Genomic DNA, 15,782 nt, shown 5'->3' on the forward strand with positions numbered 1-15,782 from the left:
GTAATACGTTCTTGAAAAAAAATAGCCAAAAAATACGACTATTGCTGTGACATATTGATCCGTATACGTGTGCATACGCCCGCGATTTCGGCCGGATATATGCGAAATTTCGTGAAACTCGAGTCTTTTATTTTCGCACAAGCTCGCGTCCCACCAATGCGGAAAACGCCGAAGAAAAATCTCAAGTGCGCATCGTTTTCGTGAGATTCGCGGGAGGGGAAGGACGCGGGGGGGGGGGAGCAGAAACGCTTTGGAAGCTCCGGTGAATTCTTACGTTCGCCGTATACGACTCCGGGATCTGCGGGATCGGACAAGAGGGGGGAGGGAGCCTCGTCCGCCCGCCCGATATCGGTCCTTCAGCAATTTCGGCCATTTTTCCATCTCGAATTCCCGCGCGACGATCGCGAATAATTGTCCAACCCCGCAAATTAATGCACAAACGCGATAAGAGGAAAACGGTATTACCGAGTTGGCGCTGATCGAATTAATTTATTACATATTAATCTGTGTACTATTATGCGAATTGCGGCCGCGTGTTCGCGTGCGCGCATTAGCGGCGGTCCCGCCGAACCTGGTTAAATATTCGAAATTTTCGAGATTCAAAGGCCTGATTAATGTAGCGGCATGAGGTTGACATGGCGACATTATCATCGCTACAATGGACGCCAGGTGTTCCGGACAGGAAGGGCCAGAGAGGCAAGGAGTATAATGCCGTCAAGCAACGCCACTTAATGAGCTGCCGGGAACAAGGCGGGAAGAACCGCTTTGTCATTTTTTTCCCCGTGCTCCAATTACTTAGCGTTTTAGAACAGTTGTACGTGATTATCTTTTCTTCGCCCCGCTTCATCTGACACGCCTCGCACGAAATGCACAGTGGTTCTTTCGCGAACAATTGATTTGTGTGTAAATCGCGCGCGCGCGCGCGCTATGCAATTTTCTTCGCATCAATGTGCGACGTATACGCACACAAACGCGCGCGAGACGATTCCCCTTCTAATACGTCATAAAGTTTCGAAACGTGATATATCGATCGGAAGTCTAAAATTGTCCGCCTATTCCGACTTTCTTGTGTCATATCGTTGAAGCAAGGGACGGGAGTTCGAAACTGGATGTCGAAGACGAGGGCTGCTGAGATCGGAGCAAGGTCCAGGGCTTAGGAAAGGGACGGGCGGGTGTACGTTATCTTGTCGTACTTGAGCAAGTACGGGGATGGAGCGTCCTCTTTTCGCCCTAATTCCCTTCAATCCCTGATCCGTCCCGTCCCCCAGCAGCATATCGCAATCGAGTTTCGTTTATTTTTCACGAGGCACCCGTCCGACAGAAATTGGCGAGTGTAGATATTGGACGAGTGCTCGAGATCCTCGAGAAGATTAATCTCATTTTTTTTAATGCGTTAGCACGTTACGCAATTCTCGCGTTAAGCTCGCAACGACGCACCGATCGGCTCTGACTTTAACGCCGTTACGGTTAAATTTAATTATTACCTTCATCGGTTAGTATTTCAGGTGGCGAAACACCCGAGGGGTCGATCGAATCAAATTTGCCGGCTATAAAACTCGGCGTTCCCCCGGAAAAAAAAAATAGAGAGAAGAAAATAGACCGATACGCTATCACCTGCTATCGGCATAAAATATCGTTTGGATATCGCCATATGACGCGACCTCAATGCACAAGCGAGAAACTCCTCCGAGTTTCTTGCCACGGCGGTAACATCGAGAGGTTTATTTTCGAACGAGTCCGCGTCCCGACAGATCGAACGCGACGATCCAGTGGATTATCCCGTTTATATGACGCGCGCGCAAAAGATGACAACAATCGTCGGGTGTCGTTCCCATCGCCACGATACAAATAGTTGTTGCACGAAACCGCCGATGACCGTCGTCTCGGATTACGAGGCGCGTCGTCCGCGCGCGGTAAACATCTTTTATTAAAGTGCACGTTGCGCTCCGCTGGCGCGTCAATTTTTCAAAGAGCCCCTGAGCTCTTTGTCTTCGCCGCGTCTCCATCTAACTACCGGCGATGAGCGCACGTGGCAAATGGTAGGAGAGCGATTAATCGCTCCATCATCTCGTCGCGGACGGCCTCGCTCCTCGACAATGGCAGAAACGGAACTCCTCTCTCGTCGCGAATCGCTCGCCGAGATAAAACTATCTCCCGAGTTTCGAGCACACCGCGGAATTTTCGATGAAGAAGGAAGGAGCCGGCTACTCGCGACGCTCCTTCCGGCAAATAAACAGGCGAACGTTCGCGAGTTCTATGATGTAACTCTTCGTTTTGCCGTAGTTACTACTGTCTCGGCGAAAAGCCGCATGGTTTTATAATTATAACATGCGTGTCCGTACAGTGTACATTTTTTTTAAGTACGAAATATTAACAGATGCAGAACATTTCTCGTGGCATATAACATATTTTGAGATTTACGCTGGAACAGAAAAAGAGCTGCATTTTTAATATTGAAAATATGATAACGTGTACCGCAAGAAACCTGTGTACGATATTTTTCCACTAAATTAAGTACTCTTTTCGTTTCAGGCTGTGCCTTCGTGAAACTCTCGTCGCACCAAGAAGCACTGGCAGCAATAAACTCTCTACACGGTAGCCAAACTATGCCGGTGAGTACCCGTCGTATAATATTACAACAACGAGCATTGGTCGACCCCTTCGCTCCCGGAGCGAGCGTTTATTTTTTTATCTTTCGATCCGCCTCTTCAGCCGATGACCGCCAGTCATCGTGTTCATGGACGTCGGCACGTATTTACGCTCGGAAAATGTCACGTACGCGATATTAACAGAAAGGAGGGTAAATATTCATAGAAGCGCTACACTGGATGAAGGGGGGCTGATATGAATATCGAGGATAGGGATGCGCGCCATGGCTGGGCAGTAGATGGCCGTCTTCCGTTAACGGCAGCGGGGCGCGACGAGCGGAGGGGAGGGGGGGGGGAGGGGGATCGGAAGGGGTAACTGGTAGCTGGTGGTTGGAGATCGGACCGGGTAGCCGTAGCAATGGCTGTCGTGCCTGCAAACACCCCAGTAATGACTGGCCAAACAGAAATCTGCATAACACTTGGAGAAGCGCGGCTCGCCCCCCTCCCCCGGTCCCCTCTTCGCTTTCTCCCCGCAGCCCTCCGGAGAGAAGAGCGTCCCCCGGTCTCCGTCAAACCGCCGAACTTTCTCGGCTTAGGGTCGGACCAGGAATTCCCAGTTGTAATTGAATTGTCAGTGAGTTCCGTCCGGGATTCCACCTGCTGATTGGCGAAACTTTGCAAAGCCGCTTGCCGGACCCCCGATCGTCCTTGTCGGCGTTATTGCCTATCGACCGCCGCTCACGCTGACATGCATTGACGCGCCTAAGGGAGTTTGTGTCTCAGACAATTATTAGACAATGTACAATTAAGATCGAGGCGAAGGTTTGTGTTGAACTGTCGCCTCACGGCTCGCGATCCTACAACTCTCTAAGTTGATTATTTTCCCCGGCAGACCTGCTATTAAAAGAGAGAAATTATCGTAACGCTAAAGAGCTGGTTTATACGAGTGCGAGTTTATACGAGCCCGACGTTAAAAGATTTTGAAAAAGTCAAAGGGGACAAGTAGGGATACGCACTCTCTAAAAGTCAATTGCAGTGAATTATCACTGAAATAAGCGAATCGCTGACTTGCAGTTATAAATATTCTACTGAAAATTGCAGTGGTACATTTATAACTGTAAACAGTGATAATCCTGATTGATTTTTAGAAAGCAAGAAGAATATAAATTATTAACCAGAGACAAAAAATTGATGTATCCAGCTATGCGTTGCCTATTTTTCTACGAGAATCGGAGATGTATTTTGTTACCTTTTACCAAAAGCTACCACAAAAGAAACACATTCGTCACGTTTTACGTCCTTGTACGTTTGCGCGGAGAGAAGCTGGAGCCGCTTTTGACGCTCGACGGAGGATTCGCGGTTTATGTCGTGCGTTAAACGTGTACATGCGTGGGGTGAAATCGCATGGGTGGTAGTGCGGGATGGTTACGTGAATATTACTCGTTACAGCCCTCTAATCTAATAGCCGAATACGCGGGCAGAAGACGGAGCAGGGGCAGACTTCAGGACCGCGACTATTTGCCCACGAAAGAGGCGCGCGCGCGATCCGTAATATGCAGATTGCTTAATTATCGCAACGAATTATGCAAATCTCGACGTCGATGTTACGAGATTTCGTGGCACAGTCGAGGCCGAAGGGATGAGAAGTGAGAGGACGAGTGCGGGGTTAACGCTTTCGCCGAAATGCCGACCTTCGACCCTGAACTATTCGACCTAAAAGAGATACGGAAGGCACGCGGTTGCGCGTACTACACGGCCGACTCAATTATTGCGGCGAATTATGCAGATCTCGAAGCGAAATGAAATTCTGCATGACGCGGGCTGGAGAGCAGCCGGCGAAGAGAGAGGGCGTTCGTTAAACAATTTAACGAGTCGCGTGAGCGAGTTTATAGAAGAAAATTTCAATGCTAAAATTAAAACTGCATTTCTCTTCATTAACTGCGCTCATGTTGCGGTAACGAGAGACTCTACTGATTCAGTTTGATAGATATTTATTTTTAGCTGCGCGTTTAAAAACCACGGTTCTGTTCCCGAAGATAGTAAACGTAAGACGATAACAAGCGCGCAGTAATGAAAAGCTCTTCGCGTAGTCAATCGATAAATCTTTCGCGGAAAAGCAGTCGCGAAGTTATGGAGCCCCAAGAGTAATTCGACTTAACTATGTTCGTTCCAGTTTCCTCTGACCGGTCGCGAGATCAACCCCTTCCCAATCTTCCCCTTCCCCTATCAGAGCCGTCGATCAGGCGCGTGTGTGCACGCATAAAAATGTCGGGTGTACGTACGGCCGCACACGTGTGTCATCTCGCGTGTGCGCCCGCCTGCTTTCAGCCACTCGAACACGTCGACACTCTCGGTCACGAAACTGCATTACGAACGCAACATCTCGGGCTCATACCTACGAAATGAGATATTGATTTGCAATCTGATACTGTAATACGCGACGACGCGCTGTCGGCCTGCGCACGACGTACTGGCTCGTAGCGGAAGCGTGAAATCATAACACCTCATGAAACCAATATGACGTAGATACACACGTCATGAACTATTTCTTCTTTTCTTTTTTCTTTAAGGCAAATGCGTTAGAACCAAGGGGTAAACCGCTGAGGGCAATGTGATGTATAGATTTCGGGCATTACTGGGCATTTTTTTGGACATTAGTGGGCGTCATTTGGTCCTGCTGGTGCATTATAAAGAATCTAAAAAGATAAAACAGGCATTGCGGTGTACAGATTTGCGGCATTAGCGGGCATTACTAGGCATTTTTGGGCATTAGTTTGTGCATTAGGCCTTGAGGCAGTAGATGAAATAAGATAAAACAAGATAAATAAGATAATAAGATGAAGTAATGCCCACTGGGCATTAGTAGACATTAGTGTACATGATTTTGGTCAGCGCTTTACCCTTCAGAGCCGATTCTTTTTCCAATTCTTCATGCGAATCGTCCGATTCGCGGAGGCGCGCACAATTTTGAAATACAAATGGAAATAATAATTTGTATAAATTGAAGAATCGTACGGGCATTTAACGAGAGCTTTGCAGCGTTATGTTTTCACGTGTCGCCATTACTTTTATGTCATTTTGAAAACGCATTTATATATTTTCATTACATACACATTACATATATTTCATTCACGCATATCTCGTACACCCGTCACGAGAACGTTATTGCATTAGCGCACAAGTATCATAAACATAATTTACGACTTTGATATATTATTGTTGCACAAATATACAGTTTAAAAGTTGTACAATGCATTATGCGCTTTCCATTAAAAACACGATATTTTTCATAGATGCTCCAGGCAGCCGCGAGATTAATACCACGGCACTTTCGTTGACAAAAAAACATTACCGTAAAACTTGTCTACTAGCAACACGCGCGTGCACGTACATTTTATTTCGTTTTTCACGAACGGTATAATGCGATATATGCCCCTCGGATCGACGCATTTACGCGTCACGCGGCGGGCAATATTTCTCCGACCGCTCAATATTTCAGCCGACTTTGCAATTCGTCGTTCGGGGATATTACACGTGACAAGTCTTTAATTTCTAACAATACGGAGACGATTATGCATCGACCGCGCGGGCGGGACAAACATTTTTCCCCGGTTTCACGGCCCGTATAATGTGGTTTACGCCTCTCACAGCGACGTTTCCGTGTGCCTTACCTCGCGAGCAATATTTCTCCAGCGGCTCGATGTACTCCCGGATTTCGCCATTCTCCTCTCGTGGCTTTAAACCCATTTTTTTTTACAAATAAATACGCTTCAACAAAGAAAAAATAACTTTACCATCGCGGGTCGCGTAAACCTGCTCGCGGGGGGTCAGCCGCGGCGTGCCGGGCTGATGCTTTATTTATGAGACATTACAGAAAAATTTCCATTGACCCGATGACGTTACGAACCGTGACTCTGTCATGCGAAAACGTGCGAGGTAAAGCGGCTTTACTCTCTCGTGTAAAGGATTAGATCCTTCTACTCGCGATGATAATCTACCGCGTTCTGGATACACACGCAATCCCGTATCAGCTGCGTAAGAGTATTACACCCCCGAGCTGGGAATTTTTTGTATGCTTTTTTTTTGTTTGATCGCATCGATCCACGGGCTGTTTACACGTCTCGAATCAGAGGCGCGTTCGTGCATCACGCAACGGGCAATATTTCTCCGGAGGCTCTCAATATTTTCGCGCTCGTCTCTCTTTCTGTGTCTTGCGCGAGCGTGCGTGCGCGCGCGTGTGCGTTCGTGCGTGCGTGCCCCCGCGTGCGTCAACGTGGCGGTGTGCGAGCCCAGGCCTCACGTAGTTATGCTTTCCGAAGCGTGTGACATTTCTTGTCACGCCTCGCGAACCCTCCAACGCCACGCTCCTCGCGCACCGAGATCTTTCCCCTTCCTCGCATACATATATCTTCCGGAAATGCCTCGTAATAAAAGGCAAAAACCGCGTGAAGTGTTTTGTCGCGCCGCACCGAAGGGACGTCCCTCTGGTCCTATTTGCGTAACTTCGGCACGCCGCCGATCGTTGTCTTCCCCCGGTAAAGCGCGAGAAACGTGCGACAGTCTACAAAACTTTCAAGCGATTTGCAATACGTAACCGTGGCAGCGTTACTTCAATAAGCAGCGCGTAGAAGAAACCTATACGAACGTTTGCTAGATTCAATAAATCGAGATACATTCATTTCTACGTCGAATACCGCCAAATATTTCGAATCTGCATACCTGACGAAATTAGAATCTGTGCCCGCATTCGACGTGTCAAGTTGGATTCCAGATAGATGACAATTCATCGTATGGAGTTCCTACTTTATTAAGTAAACTAAAGTGTAGGTAAGCGAGAAGGACTTCGAGCGTGGGCCTGGATAGCTCAGTTGGAAGAGCACTCGCCCGGCGAGCGGAAGGTCCCAGGTTCGAATCCCGGGTCATCTTTTTAGCCCGTCATTTTTCTCGCCGAAAATTAATCAGTACCTACTCCTCTACTCAAGATACACCCCTATTTATCACTATGGAAGTAATAAGACGATGGCCAATTAAAATGATTGCAAACTGCAACGAGCACAGAACCAGAGTCGAATGCCTAGCGATTCGCGAGAATGTGCGGGGTTCCTCGATTGAAACGAGGAGAATTGAACAATGGAATTTCAGTACTTGATCTACAGGAGGCTGCGAATGGACATTGACGCGAGCAAATTAGGCGCGCAAACTTTAAAACTTCGTTAAGTCGAGAGATCCTCGGATCTCTGGACAATAACGTGGACGTAACGGGGGCTTCTCCATCTCCGGCCGGATGTTGCCTCTCTCGTCCAGGATAGTGCGCGCGCGCGTAAAGTGGATGGAAGGAAATTGTCTCTGCATTAACGGAGGCTCGGAAACTGCTCCCAACATTTAATTAAAGACATTCCCTGAGTAATTCCCTTGGCGGCCTCGTAATTGCATTGCTTTTATCTCCAGTACAACTGTTACTTGTTTGGCGGGTCGCCTTTCGTGTGTATCGGGAATCAGAACGGCTGCTGGGCCTGAATCCGCGCGTTGAGGGGGAGGGAAGAAGAGAATGGACGACCGTAGAAAAGAAGCGCGATCGACCGTGAGGGCCTGGGAGCCCATCAGCAAAATCCCGTCCTTAGTGCAGGATTCGAAGCGATTATTCGTACGATAAGGCTCTTGTCGTGATTCCTCATTGTGCGCCGACTCTCCCTCCGTTACAAGGTGGTATCGTCGAATCGATACGAACGTATCCGGCGCGGAGAACGGCCGCGTTTGTGATAGAGACACCCCGTCAACAAGGCAACGCGATGTTAATGTTAATAATTGATTTCCGTGTACATTCAAGCGCGCCAATTTCAGCGGATCTCGATGACAAGGCGTTTGTTCTCTTCATTACGAGACTAATGCGACAAATCTAGTTGGACGGGGAGACACGAATGAAAATAAATATGTAGATGGATTTGTTCTTTTTTTAAAATATGCAATACTTGAAAAATGTGCATTGAGATAAGAAGTAAGAAGGAAGAGCAATATGCAATATAAATAAGGTAAAGGAACAGCAAAAGGTACGAGCAATGAGAATAACGGAAACAAAAAATTCAAGAGAGATGACGCGTACAACTAAAATTGTAACGATTAAACGTTTGTTTAAAAAAATTCAAAAGAAATATTTCTTCACAGTATAATAATTAATTAGGGACATGTAACACATTACGAGTATTATTATATGATTCATACAATATCATAGCTGCATAACTGGTGCCGCTTTTGATATTTCTAATATATCTTTTCTTTAGCAGTTTTCAATATTTTTTTTATTAATCATGTTTTAGGAAGGTCCAGGTTCAAACCCTGGCTGCGATAATATTTTTCGCGATACATTTCTGCCAGTTGTGATTGAATAATATTACTTGTCTGGTAATTATATTTCTTTATATTTAATTTAACTTTTTATTCTTATCTCGTTATAGACACATTATATATGCGTGATATAAGCGTACGTGTTTTACATAAACATGTCCAGAGTACGAAACGCAGAAGATCAGTTTTTGCAGCATGTCGCTACGTCCATTTTTTGCGGAGTTATAGCCTTTTGAAAATCTCGCACGCACACCATACAGGAAGAAATGCCGCGCATATTTTTTGCATATAATTTCACGCCTACGTTATGAAAAAAAGAGGTGCGAAAGCACGTGTACTACTTTTTTTACAAGCGCTTTGAAATGCGATATGCCAGCGTCGCCGACGACCGCCACGCGCGCACCAGGTCGCAGGTCGATATAATCGGCAATATCTTCGCTCAGAAAGATCACAGCGAGATAATTTTGATATCGTTTGAAAGCTAAAGTTCTGGTGCTTGTAATGAGCGCAAGATTATTACGATAGATTAATTTCTGAGATGTCGCCGAAAAAATAATCGTGAAAGTACAATTACTTTTGTCCCAAAATCTTTGTTCTCAAAGACATTTTCATCGAGATTATCACACTTTTTTACAATTGTTAAAAGTTATCTACAAAATAATGTTTATAAGTAAATGATATCACAGGTTTGAAAGGAACATAAAGATTTTAAGAATAAAGACTTATTATCGCCAGTCAATAATTAACCAATGTAGGAAAATTAATAAACGACACAAACTGGCAAATTCAAATTATGGAAATTTATTGCGTAAAATATTACCTCGGCCAGGGTTTAAACCTGGACCATCCTACACTCTAGGCGGATGTCTCACCAATTCGACCATTGAGGCATGTGGTAATATTTGTCGAAATAAATTTCTATAATTTGAATTTGCCAGTTGTGTGTTTATTAATTTTCCTACATTGATAAATATATCAGTAAAAATCTTACATCTAGCTATGTATCTCGCGCCACCACTTGGTGTGCCTTAAATTTAACGCGAGAAAAGACTTGGACCATAATTAAACACTTGTTACCAGTTATGGAACCTTCGCATTATTCCGTATGCAAGGGGTTAAATTGTCTCGTTTCATCTTGCTTTATGCTACCGTTCGATCCTGTGCGATTGCGCCCAAAAGTTTTCAATGTTACATCAAATTGACGGCAGTGACAGATTTGAAATGTTACACGTTACGTTTTCCAATTAGTTATTTTCCATTTAAAAGGATCACAGAAGCGGTTTGTAATTTGCGATACATCGACAAATTGAACCGCTCGCTCCTGTATTTCGGTTCGACAGAGAATCACACGGACGAGGGGCAATCGGCGTTCCGGCCAGTCTTGCGGTTCCAGTTGAATCTATTGAAATTACCGTCTAGCGGATTGGCAAGTGTGATGGTGCGGCTAACGTGAGAGCCTCCAATCAGCAGATAATTGCTTCATTCCGTTGGCAAGGCCTGCCCAATATTGTGGCCCTCTGAGCTAAGCCCCGAGACGTTGCCTCAAGTACCCAGAGCAGAGATATCGTCAACTTTTACTTCAGAGCTTTTGATCGACCCATGCTCGGTATCCTCGGTTAATGAGAAGAGCGCCGAGAGACGTCAACGAGAGCGCACGGATATAAAGAGCATCAATCGCCTTTGCGTTTTCTAAGGGTGACAAGCCCGGGTTTGACCAGACAAATGAAGTATGCGCGGATAAAACATCAAACATGGGGCGCACCCCCCCCCCTACACACACGTCGGTTCACGAAATCATAATGGGAGAAAAAGCGTGCGGTTTAATATCGACATTTTTAAAGGAAGGGGGCCTTAATGGGGGCGACACGTAGGACAGACATAACGAGCAAGGGGGAAGCGGCGGCGGCGGCTTCAAACGTTCTCCGCATGATACCCCCGGCTCTCGGGAGGACGGCTTTTCCTTTCCGCGTGCAGTTCAGAACGTTGGATCGGAATTAATGAACCGTAATCCCCCAATAATGAGGCTTCGGCTTCACTGGCTCCGATACGACCTCGTCGATCCTCCCCTTCGCAACCCCGACCGTCCTTCGCCTAGCTTCAGCCCCGTTCTCCACCATATCGTACACGTGCGCGCCGGCGTACATATGTGCTCGCGTAAATGTCACATACACCTTATGGGCACCTACGTTACACCTGCGTGGCGCACAAGGCCTCGGAGCTCGGGACTGTCGACGCGAGACAAATTATCTTTCCAACGTGCACGCGTCGATGCCGTTCACCAGCGGCGTGTAACCGGCGCGGCTACGGCCATTTTTCTCGCACGAAAGAGTGTGACGCACGTGTGGGCAGACATACGCCGTGGCATCCGCTTGAAAATTCGACGTTTCCAATTTTTTTCGTCGCTCCGCTTTTCTTTGCGCGTCACCGCTGACCCCGAACTCGTTAATATTTAGAGCATACGATACGCGGGCGAACTTGAAGTATCGCGGCTCGGAAGTTTCGCACACGCTGTAAGATTTTTCGTAATTGCCACAGTCAACTTTCAACGCAAGTGTGTGTGTGTGTGTATTTCGGCGAACTGTTTGGAAAAAGGAGAAATATACATGTACAGACTTTTGATCGTGACTGCTTTCAACGACTCGTTTAAGTGCGTTCGTTCTTGCGACTAACTCCAGTTTGGCGCTCGCCCGATTCTTTTGGATATGGCAAAATTGCAACCGAGGAAAGAATGAAAAGATTTATACGCGAGAAAGAGGTAAAGCTTCTTTGATACATTATATAGCTTTCGATTATTTTGCTCGAGGCAGCAAAGAATATTCACAACTTAAATGCATTCCTCGCTTAAGTAACTTGCGCCGTCATTTGCTAAATATTAGGTTTACAACTTCATTCTCGGCCCCTACATTTAATCAGTTATAGCACCTATTCAGCTTTAAATTTTGTTCCTATCGCACGGTAGTTTTAAAGCGCCATCCGCTGACTGTAAAACGAAGTAGAGCAGTTGGTGGCGCGGTAGACATAACTTCAGAAACGGTACGGACATCGATGTCGTTCGAATAGCAGTACCTAAGTTACTTTATCTTATTAACTTGTTTTATCTTATTTTGTCTTACTTTATCTTATTTTATCTTATTATATCTTTATATAAGGTCCCAGCAAGGCCTAATGCCCAAACTAATGCCCAGCAATGCCGCAAATCTGTACACCACAATGCCCTCAGCGGTTTTCCCTTCGGAGTGGCCTAACAAGCAATTTCGAAACGTTTCTTGTAAATACATTTTCTTTAAAAAGACCGAGAATTAAGTTGTAATAATTTGGCAAGTTAACAGATTTTAGACAAATTCAATATCACAATATCGAAAACGAATGGCGTTTAAGCAAAATAAAGATATTGTACCGTTTCGCAATTCCGCTGCTTCGCGGAGCTTTAAAGAGCCAACGCAGACGCGTGTGGCTGAAAGGCAAGAAGGAAGGGGGTGTATCGCAAAACTCCCGATATTAGTTGTAGTTACAGTAACACGGAAAGTTACATCCACTCCGGCAAAACTTTTATGACTTTGTATACTGCGAGCTCGTCGCTGATTTTCTCGCGACGCTCGCGGTTATACGCGCGTTTGACCCCGTTCGCGAGCTCCGACCGCAAACGGAACTTTTAATAATCGAGGTGGCCGTGTACAGCGCGAGCCCTTCAGCGTTCGCGGATACCAAATACGCCGGCGTGTCCGCCGCACGCGTTGCCGACGGTGAAACCGCGGATTAAAAAGTCAAAGGGAGACCCCGGTGATTTTCAACCGCGCTCCCGCTCGAGAGGTTACGCAGTAACCTTCCGAGTCTCCGACCTTGTACCTGCGCATTATCGACTGGAGCTCGTTATAACCGCTCGCTCTGTATCCCAGTTTCCAGATACGCGTGTCTCGAAACGCGCGAGCGCTCGTCTTTGTTCCGTCTTCGTCCTCCCCGCTCGCTCTCGCTCGCGCGGCATAGTCCGCAAGATTAACGGAAGTTATGCGTTGCTCGTGTTGCACATTTAGACGAAGGTCCGCGAGAGGGCGCGGATAAAAGGTGATGGATTTTCTCTAAAAGCTGTTCACTTTCGCGTGATTTTGTTTGCCGCGCCAACACCCATTCGGGCTCGAAACGACGTGACGGAGAGGGGGGGGGGAGGGAGGGAGGAGGGAGGGGAAGCAAAAATAATGAAAGCAAAATTCGGCGCAGCGACACGGGCGAGTGTTTCTGACAGCGTCGATTGGCGTCGCGCAAAATCGCCCCCTCTTTCATTTCAGAGGCGAGCATTTAACGCGCACAGTACACACCCCGACGCGCCGGCACATGCATTACGAGGCGAGGATGTCAGGGCGGACTGCGTGCGCACGCTGAAAACGCTCGTCGGGATTGTCTTTGAAATCACCGAAGCGACGTCTCGATCGATCTAATAGGAACGGGACACGATGTATCACAAGGTGACGTCCCGTGGAAATCTGTCAGGCGGATATATCGCGTTACCGGTCCAACTCGGACCGTGTCCTCGTTAAATTACAAGCAATTGCGCCAGCCAGCGTATGCGCTTCGCTGATGAATAACGGCCTCGAGCCTTTTGTCGAGAATTACCGCAGGGTGAAGACAGTCGACTGATTATCGATATACGCTCTAGTTGTCAACGCAATAACAGTCGCACCACAGATCGGGCTTTTCCTTACAGTGCTTTTTTTTTTATTTTGTTGCCTGTGCCATTTTTAGTACAGTGCTATTCATTAATGCCTGAACCTGCATTTTTATCATCAGTTTTTCCATTTGTGCAAATCACTGAGTTTCAGGCTGTTTACGCTGTACTACCATAGACTCCTATACTGCCTAAGCTAAAAAGCAGTATCTCCATTTTTTGGCCATTGTAGTTAACTCACTTTCTACGTTTCTTAGAGAAATATCCGTTGTCCTACAAAGCTAGAGAGCAGTAAGAACACTGGATTAACATGAAATAACTTATACACGTTGTAGTATGTCCACCTGTTATTAACAGTATTTCTCTAAGAAACATAGAAAGTGAGTTAACTACAATGACAAAAAAATGGAGATACTGCTCCTTAGTTTAGGGCGGCAGTATAGAAGTCTGGGTGTACAAGTACTATAGCCTGAAACTCATCGACGTATAGATGGGAATAAAGATTATGAAAATGTGAAACTTAGTAAAACTGAGTCCAGGCAATGAATAGCACTGTACGTGCAGAATCAGGTTACCTATCATGGAAATGCTCGGAATGGATCTCGATTGGAATGATTCCGTTTCCCCTAGAACACACAATAAAAATCTACGAAATAATTGGACGATTCCGATTCGAATAAATTTCAAACATTTCCATGATAGATACCCACACACTGTAAAAAAAGTATGTAAAATTACATACATAAGTGTAGCGATTACACTATTAATAACGGAAATATATAAATTTATATACTTAAAAAATTTTTTGTTTACTCTTTGTTGTGCAAATACTTCTTTATGCATGATGAAAAATTATAAAAAGTGGTAAAATTTACACAGTTGAAATCAAGCAGTTTACTTATTATATAACATAAGATAATAATCTTGCCCGCTATAATAATTATAATTTTATATGTAATTTTTTTACAGTGCAGATCGGTCGGAAGTAATCGATAGTCTTGGAAGCTTCGCACGCGCAGCTCTTTGTTCATCTCTTCACTTATTTGATTAAATTTAATGATTCTTTTTACACCTGCAGTTTAATATATTTAGTGTCTTTGATATTTAATTAATATCTTATCGTTATATCTATATTTTTAATTTATTTAAATTTCGTGCGATAGAGAGCGCGTGTTATTGAACAATTTAATTCAATCAACAATGGCACTATTATGGGTTTAATAATGGTTAATTAACGAGCTCCTACATGTGATACAGGGGTTGATTATTCCAAGAATTTTCATGAAATAAACGCGCTTATTCATCTAGTGAAATTTATTTTTAACGTGCTCGTATGAAATTCGTTGCGTAACAATTTCCGTTGTGCGATACGAGACTTTTGCGTGCAAGAGAAAGGATCGTTTATCACGATAGCGGGTATCGATTTAATGTCAATGTATAAATCAGAACGGAATCGGTAAATATTATATTAACATAAAAATTATATCCGACTGAAAATCACGAAAGTATCGAATTAATCGGGAAGAGTTACACGAATATTTTTATACAATGTAGATACACGTTCTTTCATTGATTAGCTTGAGCTTTCCGAAGAGGGAAACGTTGAGACGAAAAAGACCGAAAAGCTGCGCGAAAAAGGGGAGGATTGAGAGGAGGTACACGCGAGTAAAGCGCGCGACGTGCGTCATGCGAAGTCGCGTGACCAGAGCTGGAAGTCTCGTTACGCAAGTTATAACAAACGTTATATAAACTCAGGAACGCCCGGCGAGCATTTGCATTGATGACGTGAATATAATGTATCACCGGGAGCTCGAATGCCGAGCTTTTCTCCGCAGCCACAATGGCCACTGACCACCTGTTGCCTTTCCATTTATATTTTAGACATCGTGAGAACGTCATCGCCTTACATATCCTCACGAGCATCTCGAAAGAGAAGAAGTCTCCTTTTTTTCTTCGCGTTAAAGGAATCACTTATTCATCTCGTACGTTTTACGCATATTGTATCTGTAGTCGATCACGCGCAGCGAGTATCACACGAGATTACTTTGCTTCTCGTGCGATACACTTGATATTATTTTACATTATATATATTTCTCTGAGAATTACGGTTATTATATAATCATTGAATTTTAATAGAATTATTAATGTTGAAATACGAAGAATAGTTTGTGGTTTCTAATTGTAACTCATAG

The 15,782-nt window shown here is 45.2% G+C and overlaps 1 protein-coding gene across 21 annotated transcripts in view; it reads left to right on the forward strand.

Moving 5' to 3' along the window:
• LOC105565275 (CUGBP Elav-like family member 4) overlaps positions 1–15,782 on the forward strand; it is a 634,883-nt gene that overhangs the window by 599,414 nt on the left and 19,687 nt on the right. For all 21 annotated transcript variants that reach the window (XM_012018330.1, XM_012018331.1, XM_012018336.1 and 18 more), the window contains one exon: positions 2,533–2,612. In XM_012018330.1, coding sequence (XP_011873720.1) covers positions 2,533–2,612 — 80 coding nt within the window. The remainder of the gene's footprint in view (positions 1–2,532; positions 2,613–15,782) is intronic.

The sequence above is a fragment of the Vollenhovia emeryi genome, unplaced genomic scaffold (genome assembly GCF_000949405.1).
Source record: "Vollenhovia emeryi isolate VEMERY1.0 unplaced genomic scaffold, V.emery_V1.0 DF939154.1, whole genome shotgun sequence".
NCBI classification, from domain to species: domain Eukaryota; kingdom Metazoa; phylum Arthropoda; class Insecta; order Hymenoptera; family Formicidae; genus Vollenhovia; species Vollenhovia emeryi.